Source organism: Gracilinanus agilis, chromosome 6 (assembly GCF_016433145.1).
Source record: "Gracilinanus agilis isolate LMUSP501 chromosome 6, AgileGrace, whole genome shotgun sequence".
Lineage (NCBI taxonomy): Eukaryota > Metazoa > Chordata > Mammalia > Didelphimorphia > Didelphidae > Gracilinanus > Gracilinanus agilis.
In genome coordinates this window covers 294,269,919-294,294,507 of record NC_058135.1, presented here as the reverse complement: position 1 = coordinate 294,294,507, position 24,589 = coordinate 294,269,919, and the positions used below count along the sequence as shown (strand labels likewise).

Sequence of the window (24,589 nt, the reverse complement as noted above, 5' to 3'; positions counted from 1 at the left end):
GCGGCTCACACCCAACTTCGTTGGTCCACACTGCTGAGATTCTGAAGTGGCTTCTCTTCCTCAGTCTTGCTGGGCCAGCACAGCTGACCACAACACCCAACTGACATGGCTGTGGGCAGCCACTGCTGTCTTTGGTAGGGACGTGGACTTCTCTTTGAGGTTCAGTTTGAATCACATCAACCCACGGCGTGGTGTTGGCAAAAGGAGCCAAAGGAGCTTCCCTCCCTTGGTGGTAAAAGTGGGAAGGGCAGTCTCTGGTGAACAGATCAGGGAGGTGCCTGCCTTTGTGGGGCAGAAAAGTAGGATGACTGAGCCTCCTTCTCTCTGTCTCTCTGGTATCTCTGTCTCTGTCTCTGTCACACACACACACACACACACACACACACACACACACACACACCCTCAACAGGCTGCAATGGTTACCACCCAGCAGTCTTGTCCAGCAGCTGCTACTCTATGGAGGTTTTCATGTTAGGAGAGACGTCAGCCCTGAAGGGCGAACATCATCATCATCATCATCATCATCCAGCAGCCGCGTTGAAAAGATGTGGAGGCAGATAAGTAGTCGGGAGATTGGGAAGAGCAACACTTACAGGAACTAGCGGATCCTAAAGGAACCAGGAGGACTTGCAGGTTCCTGGAGCTGGGATTTCTGGGAAGAGGGCTGAGAAGGTAGAAAGTGATAAATACAAACCCAATAAAGCCCTAACTCAGATCTCCATCTTTGGGTGCCTGTGGAGACGGGCAGAAAGGAAGTCTCTAAGTTGGGTGAGGGATGTGCCTCGTGACGAAAGGCTGGATAGACAGTTCTTCAGTGACCCCCTCCAGCCCCAAGGAACCCGACACTCCCTTCCGAGACCCACAGGTCATTGCTGGAGCTGCCAACAGGCAGATGATGAAGGATTTCCTCAGTAGCTCTGTCCTGCCGCTCCCCGCCTCCCAGATACAAAGACCTCCCACGCAGTCCTGGCATGGCTTCTTGTAACAACCACTTGATTTGGCAAAAAGGAAAAGGCTGTAAATGCTTCAACACCCTCACCCGAGTCCTCCAAGGAAACATGATTATAATATATTAGCAAATTCTGAGGGTTAAACATTCTTCAGAGCATCAGCAAAAGTATTAAATATAAAAGCAATATGGAGTATCTCCCCCTCGTCATCCTCCCCAAAGCATGATTTTGTAGTGTAGAAATCAGGGTTTGCAGACTATGGCATTAAGGCATTGATGAGAATCCGTCCTGTCTACTGTCGCACTTCAACGTAATTGGCTGGGAAGAGCCCATAGCGGCCTTTGCACACGCCTCTCCACCAGCCATCGTCGATCATTTCGATGTTGGTGATGATGTCGTCGGGATCGAAGGAAATTTCGTCGTCACCAGCTACAACGAGAAGTCAGCAAAGGGAAATGAATCCAGGGGCCCCGCCCGATCCAGGCACCACCAGAGCTGAATCTGGTCTCTTCCAAGGCAGGGGCCATTTCAGGTTGGTCTCTGGAGCCCCAGATTGGAACCACTGGGCTAACCCATCCTGTCCAGCCCCGAAACCATCATGGCAATAAGCCAGGAAAGTATCAACCTGGAGACCTCGAGGGTAAGTACAGGCAGTGACCCCACTTTACCCTGCATCAGACCCTTTTGAGGACACTGAAAGTTCATGGGTCCCCAGCCTAAACTGTGGCTGAGGTACTGGAATAATGCAACACTCCATATCCCAAGAAAATAGCTCTAGGACCAGGATAGACCTTCTCTCCAGAAGTGTACAGAGCTGCATCCGTCCTAACATGATCAGAAAGCCGACTGAAAGGAGAAAACACTTAAAGGATTCCACCATGAAAAGCTCTTAAGGTGACAAAGGAAATTCAAGACACAATCCCAAAAGAAGAGAATGACTGACACACCTACAAGCAAAGTCTCCAAGAAACACACAAGTTTAGAAACAAATTCAATCAAAGTATCTGGAAAAGATCAAAGAAGAGCTGAAAAAAAGAACATAAATTTTTAAAATAAATCAAATAAGAGCATTAGAGGGGGGAAAAATGGAAAAGAAATGAGAGCTTTGGAAGAAAGACTAGAAGGGAATTAACAGTCAGCACAAGAAGTATCAAACCTTGACAAAGCAACAAACTCCCTGAAAATTAAAATGGACAAAATAAGAGCCAATGACTCCATCAAATACCAGAAAATATTTGCAGTTAATAGTATGAAAAAACAGAAGAAAATGTAAGATATATCAAAAAAACAACTGACCTGGAAAACAGATCAAGAAGAGATATCTGAAGAATTATTGAACTATCTGAAAGTCATGACCCCAAAAAGGAGCCTCAATATCAAGAAATCTTGAAAGGATTTCCATAAAATTCCATATTGCCATAAAATCAAGGGGCAAAGAGAAAATAGAATCAATTAGTCACTTCCTTAAAGAAACTCCAAATGAAAACTCCCAGGATCATCATAGCCCAAATGTAGAGCTTTCAGGTCAAAGAAAAAAATAGTAAAGCAGGAGAAAGAAGGGAGTTCAAGTACTTAGTTAACAATTAACAGCCACTACCATAAAAGAGGGAAGAGTTTGGAATACAAGATTCCAGAAGCAAAGGATGATGGCTTATAGTCAAGAATAACATACTCAGCAAAATTGAGTATAATCCTACAAAACCAAAAATGAATTTTAGGGAAACATAAAAGTTTCTAGCATTTCTGATGAAAAGACTGGAGCTACATGAAAACTCAGAAGTACAAACATTTCACTAACACAGAAATATTAAAAGTAAAATATTAAAAAGTAAACATGAACAAAAAGTCATAAGGGACTAAAACCAGGATAAGTAGGAGACATGCATCCCTTCTAACCCTATCATCATTAAGGGTCAGAGAGGGGGTCCAAGTAGACAGAGGACCTGGGAGTGGTTTATGTCTTGATCTTTAAAAACAAAATGGAAAAGAGGAAGCTATTGGCTCAGTGAATAGAGGGCCAGGCCTAAAGACAGGATGTTGTAGGTTCAAATCTGGCCTCTGATGCTTCCTATCTCTGTGACCCTTGACAAGTCACTCAACCCCCATTGCCTAGCCCTTACTCCTCTTCTGCCTTGGAACCAAAACTTAGTATTGATTCTAAGACATATAGTAAGGGTTTAAAAAAAAAAAGAATGGAAAAAAGAGGGAAGGAAAATATACTGAGAGAGGTAGGGGAAGGTTAGGGAAAATTATCTCCCTTAACTGGGTGTGGAAGTAGACAACTATACAAACAAAAAGTTGCGGGAAGAAGCTGACATTTGAAGCCTGGTCTCAAAGGATCTGGTCAAAGGATGTAAGTATATGCACAAAGATGGGCAGAGAAATGCATTTTGCTCAACAGGGAAATAAGAGGGAAAGGGAGGAATTAAGGAGATAGATAGCTTAGTTGAAAGGAAAATAAACTCTAAAAATCTACAAAAGTCTAGCTCTTTTGGAGGTGGCAAAGAGGTAAAGCCTAGAAAATGTCTGAATAAGTTATGGCATACAAAGGAGATGGAATATTATTGGGCTGTAAGAAATGACGAGGGGGATGGTTTCAGAGAAACTGGGGAAGACCTATATTTATGAGCTGATGCAGAAGCGAGTGTGCAGAACCAGGAGGACACGTAGACAATACCAAGGATGCAGTAAAAACCACCAAGTTTGAAAGAACTGGGAGCTCTGATGGACACAGAGAGCAGCCATGATTCTAAAGGACTAATGATGAAAGAAGCTCATCATCTGAGAAAGGAAGACTCAGAGGACACAATGAGTTGTGTGTGTGGCTGAGCTGAAAGCAGTCAAAATAAAGAATTTAGTTTTGTGAGTTGTGAATGTGTGAATTGTGAATGGGTATGGGTATATGTGTATACATGTCTACACGCATGTATTCACATGTGTATCATATACACATGTCTATGGATAATAGTTGCAATGCAGAAATTTCTTTTGCTTGATTACACATGTCTAGCAGAGGGTTTGTTTTTCTTTCATGTTCAATTGGGGAACCAGAGGGGAAAGGAGAAAGGATAGACTTTTGTTGATTAGAAATAGGAAAATGTAACGAAAAACAAGAACGAAACCTAAGATTGCCCAGATATGCAGCTAATGAAAAAGATCCGCCCAGGAGAAAATGAATTTAACCAAATGAAAGCACTCCTGACCCCCCGCCCTAGCCCGAGCCCCAAACATGGTGAGCTTTGCTTACCAGCCTGATAATCGTAGAGGGCTATGGCTGTGATCCCAAGGTCATTTTCATATTCATCATAAGTATTTTCTTCTAAAAGTCAGCCAAGAAGGAATGTGAAGAGTAACGATTCAGAAATTCACACAAAAAAAGGGACATTTTGGTTCATTTTAATTTTTAAAAATCAGCCTCAGCTCTTTGTTATCAGAGAGGACTCTATCAGGCAAAAAGGAACCACCGATTCATTCTCCACTTGGGCACCAGCGCAAATGCTGTAAGCATGGATATAACCATGTTTCCACATTTTCCCATGGATTCTAGTGGCTTCTTAAGGCCTCAAGGTTCAAATATGGCTCCTCTGCATGGTTTCTGAAACCCTCCATAACTTGGCCCCAACTTACCATTCCAACGTTATCACAAGTGGTTTTTCAACCCTTCCTTTCCATCTTAGAATCGATACTAAGTATTGGTTCCAAGGCAGAAGAGCAGGAAGGGCTGGGTGATGGGGGTTCAGTGACTTTCCCAGGGCCACAGAGCTAGGAAGTATCAGAGGCCAGATCTGAACCCAGGCCCAGCTCTCTATCCACTGAGCCCTGTCCAATGTTATTATATTTTGCTACCATTCCTTTATACTACAGTCCAGCCAAATGAGCTTTCTTCCTGTTCCTATCTCTCCTCCATCTAGCCCAGCGGTTCCCAAACTTCTTTGGCCTCCCGCCTCCTTTCCAGAAAAAATATTCCTTAGCCCCCTGGAAATTAAATTTTTAAAAATTTTAATAGCAATTAATAGGAAAGATCAATGCACCTGCGGCCATCACCGCCTCCCTGGATCGCTGCAGCACCCACCAGGGGGCAGTGGCGCCCACTTTGGGAATCACTGATCTAGCCCTTTGCCCTAGCTGATTCCCAGGCCTGGATCCTGTCTCACCTCACTTCTTGTCTCTCTGAATCCCTGACTTCCTTCCGAGCCACCTGGAATAGCAGCACCTACACAGTTCCATTGCTGGTCCCCTTGGGGGCTCCCTTCTCTTCGCTGTTGACACCTTCTCTAGATATTGCGCACAAGGCCACAGACCTATGAGCAAAGCCCTTCTTCTGGCCAGATCGGCTTCCCCAATGGTGTCTTGCCTTGTCCCTCTAGTCCCCTTATCAGCTCCATGCACCTGCCCCCAGACCAAGGTAGGGCAGCAGCTCTATCTGAAGAGAAGCTTCCCCAGGGAGCCAGGGCTGGTCTCAACTCGGAGTCTGAGAGCATGAAAGCACTGCCCAGGGCCCTGGCATCCCATGAGGGGAGCAACCACAAGTAAGAGCTCCTGAAGGAGTCCAGCGATCAATAGGGAAAGCCAAAGCATTCTGAGGGCATCATAAACCTCCCCGGGGAACCTTGACAAAGGCATGTGGGAGGATACAAAGGGAACCTGGTGGACTCCTTTCCTGGGCACTGGAGACCTCAACTGTTGCCCCTATCGATTCCCAGCAATCCTGGTGCCAGCTTGGCATGCAGCGAGGACTCTGTGGTCTCCCCCCCTTTCCGTACCTGCTTGGTTTTGAGCCAGGGACTCCGCTGTCTCATACACGGCTTCAGACTCCTGTGCCAGGTCCTGCTGGTTGGCTGCCTCTTGATAGTCTGACTGCACAGTGGAGTACTCAGTGGACTCTGGCTCCGGCCCAGAATAGGCTGGGGAATGGCCTTTGTACCGCGGCTCTGCCTCATAGGTCACAGCATCCTAGGGAAGAGGCAGAGGAAACCCCTATGACATTGGACTCATCAGAAAGGACTGCAAAGACATATTAGAACATCTTATTTCTCCTCCTAACACTCTTGAGGAGTCTGAGGCAGACAGGTGAAGTGACTTGGTCTGGGTCACACAGCTAAGTGCACATCAGAGTTGGGATCTGAATTCAGGTCTTCCTTTTTTGAACTGGCTCGACGTGTTGAAAAGAGGAAGCACGGCATGCCCGCTGGCAACAGCAACACCCGGATGTCTTCTGGAGGCCCCAGGACCAGAGAGAAGAAGGCGGAGAAGGTCTTGGGGGCACGAGGACCCCTGGCCCGCTGGAGAACTCCCATGGATTTGTATGTGTCACGTCAAGCAAGGGAACTTCCTGGGATCCATGGAGAGTGCCACAGGGAACAGGCGCCCAGCCTTGTTATGGGATGCCAGCCCCAAAGCTTCCAGGTCACAAGGAAAGTGGCTGCCCTCCAGGCTAGGCCCCCCCCAGGGCTCTGCTCCACATCCACGGTCGTCCCCAAAGAGTCTGTAGACTCCTTGATGGAAGGGACTGTTTTATACCATTCTGTGCCCACCTCCGCTATCCCGCCCTGTACCAAACACAGGCAGTGCCCCTGCCACCTCAGCACCCCTCTGCCTCACACGCTGCCTTCAGGATGAGGCTGAAGCCCCAGCTGGTAGGTGGCGTCTCTTCCGCTCACAGTCCCAAATCTCTTTATTTCGCCCCCGGCTGCATGCTCTGTCCCCCAGCAGAATGCAAGCTCCCCGAAGGCAGGGGGTGGGTTTTGCTGGTCTCCCTCAAGCCTAGCCCGGCTCCTGAAGCCTTTGAAGTGCTTCGCTGACGCTCGGCTAACTGGGGGCTTCTGGCCCGTGTCCGCTGCGGTCACTAAAGAGAAACCTGCCTGGGAGACGGGCCGAGCCTCTGCGGGCCCCGGAATGGCACTGCCAACAGTCCGAGCCGTGGCACACCCTGCAGGGCTTGACGTGGCCCGGAGGGGAACGAGGCAGCCAGAAGTGCAGGGGGAGGGCTTAGGGTCCATCGCACCCAGCACCCCGCAAGCTCTCCAGTGCGGGGGGGCTACACACCGACCTCATAGACAGGGCTGGCGGGCGGCCTCTCGTCGGCCTGTGGCTGAGGAGTGGAAGAGGGAGATGGAGTCTGCTTTTTGGCTCTGGCCTGTTCCTGCAATTCAAGAACGAGGGGTCGTCAGCACGGCGGGCCGTCCCCCGGCCCAGGCTCCCATCGTGGCCTGACGGCCGATCCTTCCAGCGCAGGGGTTCGAGGCAACCCCAAATGAGGACAGAAATGGCCGGGGGATGCCAGCCCGTTTGGGGACGACTCGGCGTGTGGGTACCTCGGGAAGAACTTTTGTGAAGCCCCCCAGAAAACAACGTGGGCCAAGTCCTGCCCAAGCGGAAGCCCTTGGCCTGTGCCAAGGAGGAGCAGCCCCCAGCGGGGACTTAAGGGACCTTCCCAGAGGACGGGATTGGCTCAGAGCCGCAGGGAAGGGGGGCCACCTCGTCCTGGTAAGACTGAGCTGGGTGCTGTGGGAAGTCGGCCCTGGGGGGCCCAGGAAGGGGCAGGCTGAGGGGCAGAGTTCTGGGCAGATTCTAGAAAGGGTCAGGCCTCTAACGAGACACTCAAGGCCTGAAAAGCCAGAGCTCTGTCCAGCCCACAACACCAGGCAACAGAAAAGAAGAATCATCGGCCGCCCGCTCAGCCGGGGGCCAGCAGGCCAGCCGGACCACGTTCTGCCTAACGGCAGGTCGGCCCTGCCGGAGCCTCTCAGGAGCCCCCCGTCTCTGGCCCGCGACCACCTCGAGACACAGCCTGGGCCGGCAGGGAATCTTCCAGGAGGAAGAAAACGACAGAAAACGTTTCGCGGTTCTCCTCCACAGCTGCCGCTGCTTCTCCTCGGCCCAATGCCCGGCCCAGGTCTGACCAGCAAGTTCTCCCCTTCCCCAGGGGCAGCCTGGCGGGTGAGCAGAGCCCGTCGGCCCACGAAGCCACACACAGAGGCGCAGCAGCACCTCCCTGCCAGATTTCCCCCTACGTAAAAGAAGGGGCGGCCATTCGGGCTTTGTGACACCACTCATTCCCCGGGGGGGCTGCGTGGTCGGAGCACCCGCTCTGAGCCCAGCCCCAGGCCTCACGTGCCGCCCAGGACAGCCCTACGACCACTGACCACAGGGTCCCCCAGAGGCTGTGCGTGGCCCTGGGCCTGGGCACATCTATGAGCGAGAAAATGACCGTCACAAAGTAAGATTTGCAAAGTATCTGACAGAGAGACGGGGGGTCAAGGAGGGAAGAAGTGGGAGGACGGACGGGGCTCCCCTTTAATACGGGCAACCACCACGTCCGGAGCCAATACGACAGGCAGCCATGGAGACGGCACCGGACAGGACTCGGGGGATGTGCTCGGGTCCCCCATGAATGTCAGTCAGAATTCGAACCTGGGTCCTTTCTGACTCCAAGCTCTATCTACTAAAGCGTGACCCGATGCAAGCATTCGGGAGGGCCATTCGGAACTCTGCCCCAAGGGCCATCGCATGGCGCAGGCCCTCGGACCCGCGAACACCACTGCTGGGTCTGGATCCCAAGGAGAGAACGAAGAGGGGGACAGACATGTCCACACTAAGGCTTTCCGGCTGCGCTTCTTGTGGTGCCAAGATTGGAAAGTAAGCGCAAGCCTGGCACGAAGCAGGGAAGGGCAGGAGAGGCGGGCAGGAGGGCGGCGGAAAGAGCTGGAGAGCAGCAGAACCCCGGGAGGCGCCTCTCCCCCCGGCTTCCGGCCTCTGGCTCTCTAGGATGTTGCTCCTCCCACAAGGACCCCCCACAGAAGTGGGTTTTACACGAGAAGAAAAATAAAATAAAAAAATAACGGATCTCTAAAGCACGTTGCTGTCTCAGCAGGGAGTCGCGGCTCTTCTAAGTCCGTTTTGGTGTTTGGGGTTCTATAGAAAAGGCCCAGGGGCTGTGGCTGGGGGGCTCGGCGGAGAAAGAGCCAGGCCTGGAGGTCCTGGGTTCAAATCTGACCCCAGACACTTCTTAACTGTGAGACCCTGGGCAAGTCACTTAACTCCCACCGCCTAGCCCTGACAGCTCCTCTGTCTTGGAAGGGATACGCAGTATTGGCTCTTTGACAGAAAGTGAGGGCTAAAAAAGAGCCGAGTATAAAAGGTCCGAGCGCGGGACCAAGGGGGCTCCCTCCCCGTGCCTGGCAGAGGCCTCCACCGACCTCGAGCTGCCTGCGGGCCTCCTCCTGCTCCTGCTTCTCCTTGGCCATCCTCTGGGCCCTCTCGGCCTCGGCCTTCCTGCGATCTTCTTGTTCCCGCTCCTTGGCCAGGTTCTCGAAGTTAGCTCGGATGTTGCTGGTCTTGCTGTTCGCTGGAGGGAGAAACAGTCCATTCATCTGACCCAGAGAAGGGGGTCCGCGGGCACACGCAGACACTCACCCAGTCACGCTCGGACACCCACATGCAACACATACACACAGACACGCATGCACTCGCCGTGCATCATGGCTGCTGGGTCGTCTGCCACGTTAGATCATGACTCACTTGCAATCAGGAAGTTTTTCCCCTTTGAGTCCCCAAAGCTTAGCCCAGTCCCTGGCACAAAGGAGGGTCTTAATAAATGCAAGCTTGGGGGCAGCCAGGAGGTCTTGGGTTTGAGCCTCAGACGCCTCCTGGCTGCGTGATCCTGGGCACTGCCCTGAACCCTACCAATCTCCTGCCACAGCATCAATTCTAAGATGGAAGGTCAGAGGTTACAAATAAATAAATGTTTGTGGACTGACTAACTGACCAGGGACAGACAGCCTCATGGGCAGGGACAAGATATGCTTCCATTCCTCATATCCATAGAATTTCAAATTCTCTCTAGAAAAAAGGTTCTGGAGCTTCTTCTGCCTCCAGGGAAGGGTCTCTCCTGGTTCAGGGTCACACCTGAAAACCCTGCCTTGCCTTTGGGAATTTTACAGGGAAAAGCACCAAGAAAGGAGCCAGCCATGAGGGATGTGGCTTACCAGCTTCTACGGGCAGGGTCTTCTGGTAAGCGGATGAAGCCTTTGAAATGTCTTCAAAGGTCGAGGCATTCTAGAAGAAAGGAAAGAAAGGAAGGAAGGTGAGGAAGTTTGGGGGCCACGTTCGACATGAGCAGCAGTCAGCCTTTGGCCTTATTTCTATTTTCAACACACATAATACTTTCAAAAAACAGCCCAGATAAAACTAGGACACTTATGCATTGCTGGTGGAGTTGTGAACTGATCCAGCCATTCTGGAGGGCAATTTAGAATTATGCCCAAAAGGGCTCTAAAACAGTGCAGACCCTTTGGGCCAGCCATAGAGATAAAAAAAAAAAATGGGAATGGGCCTGTTTGAACAAAAATCTTCATAGCTACACTCTTTGTGGTGGCAAAGAATTGGAAAATAAGGGAATGTCCCTCGATTGGGGAATGGCTGAACAAAATGGTACATGTTGGTGATGGAGTACTATTGTGCTATAAGAAACAATGAATCGAAGAACTGGGAGGACCTCCCTGAACTGATGCAGAGCGAAAGGAGCAGAACCAGGAGAACATTGTACACAGAGATGGATACATTGTAGCACCATCGAATGTAACTGACTTTGCTACTAGCAACAATGCAATGACCCAGGACAATCCTGAGGGACTTATAACAAAGAATGCTCTCCTCATCCAGAGAAAGAACTGTGGGAGCAGAAGGGCAGATGAAAACATATTTTTATCACTTGTTTATTTGGAGATAGGATTTGGGGTCTGGTTTTATAAGATTATTCACTTACAAAAATGAAAATATAGAAATATGTTTTGCGTGATAATCCACATATAACCCAGACTGAATTGCTTGTCAGCTCTGGGAGAGGGGAGGGAAGAAGATAGGCAGATAACGTGAATCCAAAAGCTTCGGAAAACATATATGGAAATCCATTAGTAAAATAAAATAAAGGCATAGGTGATTGAAAAATAGCCCAGAAACCTTCACTCACCCACATTCCTAATTAAAAAGGCAACACATTTAGCCCACTTCCTGCTACAGTTTATACCAAATACTTGTAACATTAAATAACCCATGGAAAGAAGACACATGGTATACACACACACATTGAATTTCCCACCTCTGTATCTTTGTAAAGGCTGTTCCTGAGCCTGGAGGCTCTCCCTCCTCCCCTTGGAATTTACTCTTAGAATCCCCATCTTCTCTGTGAGGCTTTCCCTGAAGCCCACCCAGCAGCTAACGCCTCCCCTTCTCTCTCGCCCCCACCCTTCTCTCCACATTTAGGTACTAGACCTGTGATGGGTAAACTTTTTAAAGAGGGAGCCAAAGGAGAGGAAATGCTCCTCTGTCAGTCTGTTTCTAAGGCAACTCTTTCAAAGTTTCATTGTGTTGTATCCTACTCATTGTATTCGTCAGATTAGGAATAATGTGGTGGCCTGATAGAACATTTCAGGGGGCTGTATCTGGCCCACGGGCTGTAGTTTGCCCATCACTGTACTAGACTGTAAGCTCCCTGAGGGCAGGGATTGTTTCTAGTTATGTATCTAGCCCTCAGACAGGATCTAGCACATAGAAAGTGCTTAAAAAATATAGCTCACTGACAGACAGGGGGCAGCAAGGCGACATAGTGGACAGAGTACCAGGCCTAGAGCCAGGAAGAGTCATCTTCCTGACTTCAAATCTGGGCACAGACCCTTACTGGTTGTGTGACCCTAGGCGAGTCACTTCACCCTGTCTGCCTCAGTTTCCTCAGCTGTAAAATGAGCTGGAGAAGGAAATGGCAAACCCCTCCAGGATCCTTGCCAAGAAAACCCCAAATGGGGTCCCAAAGAATGGGACACGACTGAACTACGAATGAACAACCCTTCACAGACGATCACTGAGCTAATGAGTAGCAGGAACAATCAAATCTACACTCGTGTCTGCAAATTAATCCCTGATTGGTTGTAGCGGCAGACAAGATACAGCCGGCTCTACTTAACACTTGGTTGGAAAATGTCGATTGGATCCAAGAGATGGAGCCATGCCATCACACGGCCGATTTCTAATGGCTTGTGTACAATCTCGGCCTCGAGAAGCCGGATTTGGTCTCGGCTCTTCCTGACTCTGTGCCGGTGCTCTGTGGGAGCCCCTCGCTGCCCCGGGACCCCCTCCCCCCCTCGCTGCCCCGGGACCCCCTATCGATGTGCCCACTGCAGGCACAATCCGAGAAGAGACGCAGAGGAGAAACACGGACTAGGTTCGAGCCCGGTCTCGGTTTGCTTTGTCACTCGCTAGTGGCGGTGGGTGCCCGGCCTCCTCCCGAGGCGGAGCAGGAGAGGGCAGAGCCCGGGGGCGAGCGCGCTTTACTGCGGCCGATACTTACTTTATCCATCCTGTCCTTTTGCACTCCGTACTTTCCGCCAAAGCCTTTGGAATAGTCTGCAACGGCAAAGCAGAAGAGCAGAGCGTCAGTGTGGAGGAGGCGCGAGCTCCCGAGCAGCCGCATGCACAGAGAAGGCGAGGAGGGCCGGAGGAGGATGCAGGGGCTGACGAGGAAAACCCGAGAGGCCGTGCTCCAGACGGGTGCCGGGGTGTGGAAAAGGCCTCCCTCCAACATTCGGTCACACAGGCAGCTAGGGAAGAGGGCGGGCCACGTGCAAGCGCTCCACGTGCGGGGGGCGAGGGGAGGACTGGGGGAGGGGGCAGGGGCAGCAGGACAGCAGGACAGGAATGACAGAAGGAAGTCCTTCACCAAGCGCCACCTCATAGCACGGCCTCTCACTTCACAGCCCTCAGAGCGGGCCCGGCTCGGGTTGGGGCTCTTGTGTGTGAGCTCTGGTATTCGTGGAGCAGAAAAAACCAAATTTAATGGCATTTTTCTTGATTGTTTTTAAGGAAGAAAAAGACCACGCGGGCATCCTGGCCACGGAGTCCCGGCGTGGCAGGAGCGTCCATGCAGGTGGCTTCCCCACACGGAGCCGAGGGCTGAAGTCATGCAGGGCTCGGGTGGACGCGCGGCCCCTTACCTGTCCTGGCCAGGCTGCGGGGGTTCTACTAACAGCTAGGGGACACTGAGGCTCTAATGGGGGCCCTGCAAAGTCAGCAAGTTACGATTTTCCCAACCAACGGCTCAGGTCCTGAGAGCTAAGCGTGGCTTCCTAACAGGGGAAAGACTTCTCGAAGCAACACCCAGCGCCAATGCGGCTGAGCTGGAGGGGGCAGCTGGGGGAGTGGGTGGAGGGAGAGCCGGGAGGTCCCGGGTTCTAATCTGACCCCAGACACTTCCTGGCTGGGTGGCCCTGGGCGAGCCCCGCCCTGGCCCCTCTTCTGCCTTGGAAGCGATACCCAGTATCGACTCTAAGACAGAAGGTGAGCCGGGAACGTTCTAGAAAGTTCTTTTCGGCTCGACCCAGGGTGGATGCCCGAACGGAGCTTCCCGAATGGCCCACGTCTCTTCTTGTTCCTCCACAAACAACACAGACGGAACAAAAAGACGCCACACTGAACACAGACGGCTCCCGTCCCTTCCTCTCGCCCGAGGCTCCCCGCTGCTTTCTGAAGGGTTTGTGTGGGCTCCGGCCCAGCCCTGACTCTCGCAGGGACGCCACCCGTCGGGCCTCCCGGGGCCAGGCCGGGCCCTCGGCTAAGTCCCACCAAAGACTGGCCTCGACCGCGTCTAAACGCCGGCCCCGGGGCGGCAGCTACGAGCCGACGGTGGAGCAGCTTCTCTCACGGGGGACTAGCCGGCCCTTTGGGGGGCCTGTGACGGCCGAGAGAGCCCTTGGCTCCTCGGGGCTCCTCGCTCTAAGCAAGGGCGCCCGGAGCCCCCCGAGGGGCCGTCGGGCCAGGCCGTGCTATAAGAGGGTGCCTGGGAAGGCGAAGCGGAGCCCGAGGCCGCGCAGCGACTGTGCCTTGCTGGGATTCGTGCTGTGCCAATTTCTCCTTGTACTCAAACCCCACGGCAGATGGGTCCTGCCTCTCGGTCTGGACCCCGAATTTGCCTCCGAAACCACTCTTATAATCTGAAAATCCACACAGGACAGCGGAGAAAACAACCGAGAGAGGAAAACACACTTTTAGTTACAGACGCAGACTGGGGACACGGCCGGACACACGGCTCGGGCGAGGTCGGGGCCTCGGATGGGGCGGACGAACCAGACACTCCAAATCCCCTTTTACAGATGAGGAAACTGAGGCCCGGAGAAGGGGCTCGTCTCCCCCTCCCCCCTGTGCCTTCATGGCTGCGCTTCTCACGCCTGGGCAGAAGACACACACACGGCACGCGCACACACACACACACATCGTGAGCCATGGAGACGGGGATACACGGGACACGGCTGAGACTTCTCTCGGGGACCTTCCCGGCAGCCTCGGCTTTGGGGGCCGCCTTCGTTAAAGGGGCCAAAGAGCCGAGAGACGCCCTACCCTCCGGGTGAGGAAACAATGATTTCCTTCCCTAAATGGGGGGGGAAGGGGGGAAGGTCAGGGAGGCCCCCCTTACCCCGTGGCAGTCTCAGACCCGAGCGAGCCCCTTCCTGGCGGTAAGGAATGCCCGAGCCACGGCGGAGCTTCCTCGGGCCGGCAGGACGCAGAGGCCGCTCCGGACCCCAGCAGGGGGGGGGCACGAGCGGCCCCGGACGAGAGGGCCGTCCCTTGGGCCTGGGGGAGGAGTCGGGGGCAGGGAAGGGGGGGGCTGTACCTTTTTGGGATTCGTGGAGCTGCACCTTCTCCTGATGGTCCCAGCCCAGGGCACACTTGTCCTGTCTGTCTGTCTGCACACCAAACTTGCCTCCAAACCCTTTTACATAGTCTACGCACATAATGAAAGGCCACAAGGATCAGAGAAGGAACTGGACGAGGGGCCCCCCCAGAGCCCCCCAGCCGTGCTCCTGGACCTCCATCCTGCTCGGGAGGGGCCTGGCCTTCCTCCCCGGCTGAGGGCACACCGACACAGACAGGACCCCACACAGGAGAAGCTCCAGCCCATGCGACTCCACACAGCCCTCGGAAGGCCCCGGGGCACGGTCCGAAGGACACTCGCATGCTTCGCACTCAAGACAAGGCTGGGGGGGGACAGAGGCTCCCGGGACGCCGTCACCCGTCCGAGCCACACGGGGGGACGGGGGGCTTTACAAGCCACGTACGGCTCCGGGGCGCCTCGTGTTCGGGCCAAACCACAGAGAAGGGAAGAGAAAAGTGGAGAAACCTTTCTGGGACTCGTGCTTCTCCGTTTTGCCCTGATACTCGAAGCCCACGGCGCTTTTGTCCACGTTGTCCTTGTCCACTCCGTATTTGCCACCAAAACCTCGAGAATAATCTAGAAAGAAGGAGGAAAAGAGGCTCGTTCATGCCAGGAAGCGCAGCCCTCCGGCTCCCGGGCTCCAGGCTCGAATCTCTGCTTGGCAGCGGAGCACGAGGCCCCCCCAGGAGCCGACGGAGCCCGACGGAGCCCCAGCCGGGGGGACGAAGGCCGAGGGCACGGGGGCAGCGCGGCGGCTCACGCCGGGTGGATTCAACGCCATTTGCCCCCCAAAAGGTAGTTCATGAGATCTTTTCAATGCCGTCACACGTCTCTGGGAATCGTCAGTCTCAGCGGGGAGCGGCAAGGGGACCCCTTCACTGTTTGTGAACCCCCAAAAGTTCATCCCTCTGCACGTGTCTAATCGTGCGTGTGTGCTATTGGTCAGTCATTTTTCTGGGGTTTTCTTGGGGTCGGCCACGTCCTTCTCTGGCTCATTTTACAGATGTGGAAACAGAGGCAAACAGGGCGAAGTGACTCGTCCAGAGGAACAGCCAGCGTCTGAAGCTGGATTTGAATTCGGGTCCTCCCGACTCCTCTCCAGCATTCTTCCCATTGGGCCACCTACATGCTACATGCATGTACACGTGTCGCTACATACGTACACACGGCATACGTCCACCTGTATTCTACGTAAACCTGTGCGATGCGCATTTTAATAAGTTCCTGGCTGTCTCCTCCATGAGAACGTCAGCTCTTTGTGAACAGGGATTCTCGTCTGGGTGGTCCAGGACCCACCACAGGGCTTGGGAGACAGCAGGCACTTAATAAATGCTGATTTTTTAACTGGGAACCTCTACAATGCAATGTCCAGGCTTAGAGAGTTGCCCACAGTGCTAAGAGGCTAGGGATTTGTCCAGGGTCACACAGATCCTACAGGTCTGAGGCAGAATTTGAACCCAGGCTCCCTCGGCTCCACAAGACATGGTCAAAAGAGGAAAACAAATTGACGGAGCTTAAGGTGATCATCGCATTTAAAAATGAATCAGGGGGCAGCTGAGTGGTTTGGCAGATGGAGAGCCAGGCCTAGAGATGGGCAGTTCTGGGTTCCAATCTGGCCCCAGACACTTCCTAGCTGGCTGGCCCCATGGCCTAGCCCTGACCGCTCTTCTGCCTTGGAATCGATTCTCAGTCCTGAGGCCGAGACAGACGGGAGGGTTAAAAAGAGGAATCTCTCCCAGCGGCTTTCTTTGCGGTAACTCAGGCAAAGCCCACGAGCTTCAATGTGGCCATTCTGCCAAGACTGTGAGGCCCCCCCGTCTCCCCGTGGCCCCCAGGGCGCCCGCCTGGCACAAACCTTTCTGGGATTCGTGCTTCTCCGTCTTGCCCTGGTAATCGAAGCCCACGGCGCTCTTGTCCACCCGGTCAGCCTGCACGCCGTACTTGCCACCGAAACCGCTGGAATAGTCTGAGCATGGGGAGAAGCAAGCGTGACAGCGAGTGAAAGGGACGCGGTCAGCGGGGCGGACACGGGAGCCCTGATGAGGAAGCCTGCGGGGCTGGGGCTCCGGGCAGAGACGGCCGAGGGGCCCGTCAGGGTCTCCCGAGCAAGCGCCGGACGCCGGGCTGCCAAGCTGCAGGCACAAATGGAACCTGCGCGTGGCCCTTGGGGGAGCTCCGCTTTGCGTACAGGGGATTGGGGGCCCTCTAGTGGACACCCCGGAAGAGCCGGTCCCACCATGAGCCCGAGGGACGGCCCTACAGAATCGGGGGCTTTCAGGAAAGCCAGACTACGAAGAGATTTGGGAAGCCCGAGACCCTGGGAAGAGCTCCCCTCCCTTTACGAGAGCCACACGTGGCCGTGCTCCTTCCCAGAGCAGCACCAGCATCCATGCAGCAGGCCTCCATCTCTCCTTTTTAGGGGGACGGGAGGAGGGGCGGCCCTCCTAAAGGGCCAGCCCAGGAGAGATCATTTACAGACTGGGCTTTTTGCTGACGAGCTCAAGAGTCCATGCTTTTCTCAGCCCCCATGAACACAGCGGTCAGGGGACGAGTGAAGGACCCAAAGGGGAAGACGGGGAGAGAAATGCAGCCTGCCAAAGACAGCGGGACACCCCAGCTAGGAAGCGCTCTGCTGGACTCAAGAGCCCCAGAAATGCAGAGGAAGGTCTGCCGCTTCAAGAATGAGGGAGCCCAGCAGGATTCCAAAGGAACCCCGCTTGCCTTCCCCCCCTCAGATGGATTTGGGGGCCTCCCCCATGGCTTACCTTTCTGCGAAGCATGTTTCTCAGTTTTGCCTTGATATTCAAAACCCACAGCAGACTAGGAGAGACAAAAGAGATGCAGCAGGATGAGACCCCAAAGCCAAGGACCAGAGCGAAGGGGTGATCTTGGCCGCTTTGGCCCCTCGGCCCTAGTTAGCCCAGAGCCCGGGAAGACCTTCCAGGAGACGGAAGCGTCTGGGCGCAAACCAGGGCTGAGCAGAGAAGTCCGGCGAGCCTCTACCCCCTGCCTTTCCTTTTACCATCAGGCCATCTTCTCTACAAGAGGCAGCTGGCGGCAGAGCAAAGAGAGCCGGACCAGAACCGGAACTCAGGCTAGACTGAGTTCAAATCCAGGCCCAGACCTTCCTGTGGTCTCTAAACAGACACGTCACCTCCGTCTGCCTTCGTTTCCCCAGTGGTCAAATGGAGATAATAACAAAACGGAGACAACAATACCTGGCAGGGCTGTTGTGACGAACAAATGAGATAATATTGCATAGTACCCTGGGGCAGCTGGGTGGCTCAGTGGATTGAGTCAGGCCTGGAGAGGGGAGGTCCTGAGTTCCAATCTGGCCTCAGACCCTTCCTAGCTGGGTGACCCTGGGCGAGTCACTGAACCCTGATGGCCTAGCCTTCCCCGCTCTTCTGCAGAAGGTGAGGGCTTAAAAGTCACAGTGTGGTGCTGAGCCCATAGCAGGGCCCGCTAAGTGTTCATTCCCTTCCATCTCCCTGAGAGTCAGGTAAAGGAGCATCAGCCCAGCAGGCTTGGGAGGCTCCAGGAAACTCAGCAGCAGCCCACTGGATGTGCCAGCCTCTATCCCTGGGGCACCTCGGGGGCTTTTTTTCCCTTTCCTATAAATGAGAGTGCGCAGGCCTTGGCCGAGCACCAGAGGATGAGAGCCAGAAGAGCAGCCAAAGCTCTCCCTGCACAGATGGTAATCGTACGCCCAGGGAGGCCGCCCAGGGAGAAAGCCTCAAGAGCTCGGACTTGCCCGGAGGGGCCCTGATCCACGAGTGCTGCCACACTGCCCAGGAATCCCAACTGGGCGCCCCAGGACGCCGATCCTCCCTGAATTCTGCCGTTACACTTGTTCGGTCATCCGCCTTTCCTCAGCTGGCCCACGAGGAGGCCAAACGTAGCCAAGACAAGACTCTCGAAAGCCTTCCCGTTTTTTCCCCTTCTCAGGGGTTTTCCTTCCAATTTCATCCATAAAGGACAGCCTTTGAGAACATAAAAGCTCGATGGACTGGCTCCCAAGTGCGGAAGGATCATTCTCGTGCTGTCGTCTGTGTTGCGAGCAGAAAACAATGCTGGGAATGTCCACGCGCCGTGCAGGCCACCTCGCTGAGCTCCTTCCTCTCCCTTCTGGGCGGGAGCTGGGGTTTCCTGGGGCCGCTTCCTAGCTGCTAATTCATCCCCGGGAATGGCTCCTCTTCTACATCCACTTTAAGGACTCGAGGAAGCAGTGAGAAGAGAAGGGACAGAGGCGGGAAGGCTAGTTTTCCATCATACACGGCCTCTTGCTTCCAGGAAGAAACTTTACTTGTGCGAGGAGACCGTTTTTCTATTTCCTAGTCTTACCATCCGTCTTAGACAGGATACTAAGTATCTGTTCCAAGGCAGAGGGTAAGTGACTTACTCAGGGTCCCATGGCTAAAAAGTATCTGATGGCAGACTAGAACCCAGGACCTCCTGTCTCCAGGCCTGACCCTTGACCTGCCGGGCCACCTAACTGTTCCTCCCTGTTCTTTTTGTAATCATCCTGAATTACCTTCTTCCTGGTACTCTTTCCCCTCTTCTGCACACTTAGATATATTTGTATCAGTCTCTGGGCCAGAGAGCCCTGGTGGGCAGTCTGCAGGCAGCTTCTGCTTCTTTGTATCCCCAGGATTAGCGCAGAGAAGTGTTCCGAGTTACTGACTGCGTCTATTGCTTGGATTTGTTGTCGTAAGAGGGAGACATTATATCCTGCCATTGGCCATCTTTCTGCCAGGAGACCAGCCTCGAGAGCTGGAAGAAGCTGCGTGGCTGCCACCAAGTATTCAGCTCATGCCCCACCAGGACGTGGAGGCGCCACACCCGGGGCATCGGCCGCAGAAAGTGGCTCTTGGGCGGACCTTTCAAGAAGGCAGAAAGGAGAGGATGCCAGGCACAGAGGGCACCTGGGCAAAGGCGCAGAGATGGAAGACGGGGTGAGGCGACACCATTTTGACTGGATCACAGAGTAAAGCGAAGGAGAGAGACGTTAGTGAGCCCCATCTGGAGCTGAGGGCTTGAAGGCCACGGGCCACGGCTCGACACAGCCGTCTGAATGAAATGGCGAGTTCTGCAGATTCTTTCTGAAGCCCGTTATTCCTCGATGGATCGCTTTGTTTCTCTGGAGAACGACAGCCTTTACTCGAGCTAACGTTCCCTTCTAGTTCCCGATCCTCTGATTTGCAGACTGCATGATTCTGTTTTTCAGGGCTCAAAGGTTCTCCGGGACCAGCCCAGCTGCCAGATCCAAGCAGACAGGAAAATCCCACCGTCCGCCTCTCTCGGTTCTCTCCAAAGGAATCTGCCCCTGCCGCCGCCGCACGCCGGTTACCTCCTCACCGGTTCGCACATGTCTCTCGTCGCAGATCGGTAGTCAGGAATCCTCCCTGGAAGCCCGGCCTCAGATGTCACAAGGACCCAAAGCCACGTTTGGCCGATGCTTGTCCTTTTTCCTGGGTGGCTTTTAAGCCGCCCAGTGAGGCTCTGCAATAGTTTTCTAGTGGCATGACAGCATCTCTGTCTTCCTTCTTGAAGCTTCAACAGCTTTTCCAGTTTCCTTTTCTTACTTGGAGTCCCAAATTATTGTGCACTGGTAACCGACAGGAGTCACTTCTTCCTGCAGGGGCCGCTCTTCCTCTCAGTGTTGCCTGCTTTTTCCGGAGGGAACCTTCTCTCGGGGGACCCTAGAACCGAGGTTTGGGCCCTTGTGGCGTCTCTGGGACCCCGAGGAACTTGGGGCCTGTAGGCCTTGCTCTCATGGCCTAAATCAACTGCTCTGCTTCTGCCTCCGGTTCCACTTAGCTGCCTAGTTCTGTTCTATTCCAGGCCCGCTTTTGGTTTCATTTTCCTTATCTCGTGGATCTGTTTGTGCTCGATTGGATTGATCCAGCGCCGAGTTGTGTCCCTCAAGGTTCTGAAGGAACGCTTAACGTTTCCGTCTGTGAATTCCCCCAAAGTGGTCCATCGCTCCTTTTCAGGTCTCTTAGCGTCTTCCTTTACACATTCATTATCAGATTTACTACAACCTTTGGTAAAAAGCTTGTGCTTGGGATAGTCGGTGGCTGAAGAGCCAGGCTGGAGATAGAAAGTCCTGGGTTCAAATCTGGCCTCAGACACTTCCTAGCTGTGTGACCCTGGGCCAGTCACTTAACTCCCACTGCCCAGCCTGTGCTATTCTTCTGCACTGGAATGGATGCTGACCAGCAATTCTAAGGCAGAAGGTAAGTGTTTCTTTGTCTAAAGACAAACAGAAGAATTCCTGTTTTGCCCCAGAAGACAAGAAGCCGCAATGAGTGCTGGTCGTGAGGCAGAAGGAAAGGGTTATAAACAAATCCGGGGCGTCTGTCAGCTGGGAGGAGGAGAGCCAGGAGAGAAGACAGCAGCGAGCAGCCTGTGAGAGGGAGGAGAACTGAGAAGAGCCCTCTGAACTCTCGCAGTGGGAGGCCAGAGTCCCCGAGAGTCGAGCCAGGGAGAGGAGAGAGCAGAGGCAGCCGCGGTGGAGGCCAGGCGTGGAAGGGCGCAGAGAAAGCCGGGGCTAATGGCTGGCAGGGAGGAACAATCAGGGGAGGGCTTCGGGGAGATGGCTGAGAGTGTGGGGAGGCGAGGAGGCGGTCTGCGCTGGACGAGGGCCGGAGCAGGACCCCTTTTGCATGTTGAGGAAACCCATTCCTTTGGCCAAGAGAAGGGTGAGTGAGGCAGGGATGAAGGAGGAAATGGTGGCAGAAGGTATCTGGGGATGTGAGCTAATGAGGGCAGCAGAGGGAGCTTGGAGCAAGCGGCCTCCATTTTCTCAGGAAGACACGAGGCACAATTCTCAGCTAAGAGCGCGGGCGGACATGTGAGCAGGAGAGAGGCCGGTGCGGAGGGAGACGTTCCATTCCTCGGGGAGGCCCAGAAGGCTGCCCTGCTGCAGGGAGAGCCCAGCGTGGCCTCCGCTCGTACCATGCGGCCTCCTGGTTTTCTCCGCCGTTTGGCTGCCTAGGCTCGCCAGAAAGCTCTCGGATTCCCTGAGCCGGGAGGGGCCGCGAGCCTGGACGTCACTCAAAGTCAGAGTTGAGTTTGGGCTTGTGCTGGAGCAGACCGATCAGACGGGGCCATCCGAGCAAACAGGGAAGGGCCGGGCCTTCTCCCTAGCTTAGGCGGGTGGCAAATTCACTTGGGCAGTGTGAGGAGACACTTGAAATCGAGAGCATTAGACGGGGCATCCGCGGGCTTGGGTTCAAATTCCAGCCTTGCCTCTCCCCGCTGCTAACGCTCCCCGGGCTGGGGATGGAGGGGAGGCGGCTCACAGACTTCCGAGCTGCCTTCTGGGTCGTTTTCAGGTGCGTCCAGTTCTTCGTGAGCCTGTTTGGGTTTTTCTCGGCAGACACTAGAGGCCGTCTTTCTCCGGCTCACTTTGCAGACGAGGAAACGGAGGCCGTGTGCAGAGACTTACCCAAGATCACACAGCTAGTAAGTGTCTGAGGCCACATTCGAACTCGGGTCCTTTTGGCACCAGCCTGGCACTGCCCAGCTGCGGAGAGTCCACCCCCTTCTGGGCAGAAACAGAATCTTCTAAACTGTTTCTCCAGCAGTTCCGGCCCAGCCTCCCGCTGCCATGGCAGCCCCCAACCCCGCAGCCTCCTCGGCGCCAGGAGAGCAGACGGCGCTTACCTGGTCGACTCGGTCCATCTGGACCCCGAATTTGCCCCCGAAGCCCCTCACGGAATCCACCTGCGAGCAGTGCTTGGAGAGCTTGGACTGGTACTCGTGGCCCACGGCTGACTGCGAGAGAAGGCGCAGAGAGGTTACTCGGGGACGCCCCTCCTCGTTTATCCCGAGGGGAGGGACGAGGCTCGCAGCCTCACAGGAGGCCGGCAGGAGGGCCACGAACCATCGCCCAAAGCTCCGGGCGGCCCCCTCGTCCGCCGCTGGACTTACCTTGTCCATCCGGTCCTGCTCCACACCGAACTTCCCTCCGTAGCCGTGGGAAGCTTTGGGGCCCGTCTCGAGCTCCTTCTCCTTGAGGGTCTGATGCTCTTGGAACACGTTCTCTCTCAGCTTGTGAATGCTGAAATGGAGGGGAGAGTCATGGGCCCCCGTGTCCCGCCCAGGAGAGGGGTGCAGCCAGCCTTGGGCCCCCAGATCCCCGGAGGCCCCCCAGGGCGCTCCATAACGCCGACACCCCCCCCCAGTCCCGAGTCCCCCTGTGAAGCCTGCGCCCGCCTTTGCCCTGCTGGGTCCAACGCCAGCCACATAGAGGGGCCCCGAGAGCCCGGAGAAGGAAATGTGGGGAGGCCAAAGCCGAAGGCGCCGGCCCGGCTCCTCCCCGCCTGCACACGCTTGGCTTTGGGCTGTAGCAGCACGTCTGCCCGTGCTCGGCGGACAGGGAGAGGGCAGGAGAAGTCCGTGGGACCAGCCGGCCCCAGTCCAGCCATCCTGCGGCTTCCCAGCATGCCCAGACAGTGCAGAAGATGCGGGTGCGAGGAGGCACGAGGAATGGCTGCCCCTCCGGTGTGCTGGGCTCTGGGCGGGGTGAATGAATGAGGTTTTATCCGTTTATTTAAGTGCTTTCTGCAGCCCTGGCTGCGTCCCTCTCACGGCCCTGTAGGAGGGGGTAAGCTCGTGGCGGGGGGACCGGCCTCTTCTCGTCCTTCATCTCCGGATCTCCAAAGCCACGCCGGGGGCCTCATCCCTGGCGGACTCACCACCCACTGGCACAAGTACGCCGCCTCGGGCCGAGAGCTCCCTCCTCGCTCTCGGGGAGCCCCCAGAGGCCAAGGCCGGGGTCTGGGCGGGCTGAGGCCATCCCCTCTGGGCAGAGCCGTTCTCTCGGTGTCCCCGGCGCAGCTCAGGAGCCTTTCTTGCTTGCTGCGGGGATGGTCTCGTCCAAAAGCTCTGGAGGCCCAGGAAATGGGCTCCGTTTCTAGGGCCTCGTGCTGCCCCCAGCCCCAAGTTCCTCATGACAAGCTCTAAGGGGTCCAGAGGGGTGGGACGGGCTCCCCGAAGGCTCTCTACGGCAGGCCTCTCCCCGCTAACGCCCACTTTCTGAAGCCTCTCAAAGCCACGGAGGGCCGAGAGCAGAAACAACAACGGAACTGATAGAGCCGAACTCTGGCCCTTCAGGAAGCCTGGGCAGCTGGTCCTCAGACACAAGACCAGGACCCTGGGCCTTCACGGCTAGTCCAGGGTTCTGAGTTCGATGGCCTGCTCGAGCAGGGATCTGGAAGGGGAAGGCCCAGGAGGGGGTGACCAGCAGGCTTCTGGCACAAGAATTTGAGGTCAGCTCGTCCCCAGACCGATTTTCCTGGCTCTTTCCCAGAAAAAAACATTTGCTTGATGGAACAGGTCCTGGCATCAAGACAGCCACTTCCCAAGAAGGAAGAACCTTCCCAGGCCTCTTCTTCCCTCAGGCTCCGAGCCCAGCTCAGCAGGACTCCAGGCTCCTTCACCCCAGCCACGTCCTCCTTAGCTCCCGGGGGGATCCTCTTCCTCCATCACTGGGCAAACCCTGGAGGGCAGGCCTTGTCCTGCTTGGACTCCTAGGCCAGGGCCCAGGGCACAGCGGGCACCTAGTAAGCGCTTCCCCTCGCACAATCTAATGCAGCCAGGGCCCGGCTCTTAGAAAAACTGTAAGGAGGTCTGGACCTGGAAGTGTTCTGGGCAGCCGGGAGGGGCCGGGTTCATCATGGCTTCCTCCAGAGGCCAATGACCTAACTGGTGGCCCTCAGCAAGGTTTTCTGACCTTCTGAGCCTGGTCCAAGCTCATGTGACCCAGGCCTGGAAGATGTGGCCATGTCTCAGGAGCCCAAAGGCAAATGTCCTGGGACAGACATCTCTTAGGCACTTCTTTCCTTCCTTCCTTCCTTCCTTCCTTCCTTCCTTCCTTCCTTCCTTCCTTCCTTCCTTCCTTCCTTCCTTCCTTCCTTCCTTCCCTCCC

At 54.9% G+C, this 24,589-nt stretch overlaps 1 protein-coding gene across 1 annotated transcript; it reads right to left on the bottom strand.

The window, feature by feature from the left end:
- Positions 1–379: 379 nt before the first annotated feature.
- On the bottom strand, positions 380–23,087 carry CTTN (cortactin). The gene is made up of 14 exons (XM_044682063.1): positions 22,876–23,087; positions 22,591–22,720; positions 22,324–22,434; positions 17,418–17,472; positions 16,508–16,618; positions 15,118–15,228; positions 14,611–14,721; positions 12,295–12,350; positions 9,938–10,007; positions 9,149–9,297; positions 7,000–7,092; positions 5,714–5,903; positions 4,198–4,269; positions 380–1,379 (listed from the first exon to the last, which is right to left on the bottom strand). Exons 1-14 carry the CDS (start codon positions 23,085–23,087, stop codon positions 1,243–1,245), a joined length of 1,608 nt encoding a protein of 535 aa, XP_044537998.1. The 3' UTR covers positions 380–1,242.
- Positions 23,088–24,589: the final 1,502 nt, after the last annotated feature.

What these genes read in the sequence shown, in the direction of transcription:
- CTTN (XM_044682063.1), bottom strand. Translation starts at nt 23,087, where the DNA reads ATGGCTGGACTGGGGCCGGCTGGTCCCACGGACTTCTCCTGCCCTCTC. An exon ending in TTGGACCCAGCAGGGCAAAG is followed by an intron (nt 22,721 to 22,875) that starts GCGGGCGCAGGC and finishes CCTCCATTTCAG; the next exon opens with CATTCACAAGCTGAGAGAGA. An exon ending in AGCAGGACCGGATGGACAAG is followed by an intron (nt 22,435 to 22,590) that starts GTAAGTCCAGCG and finishes CTTCTCTCGCAG; the next exon opens with TCAGCCGTGGGCCACGAGTA.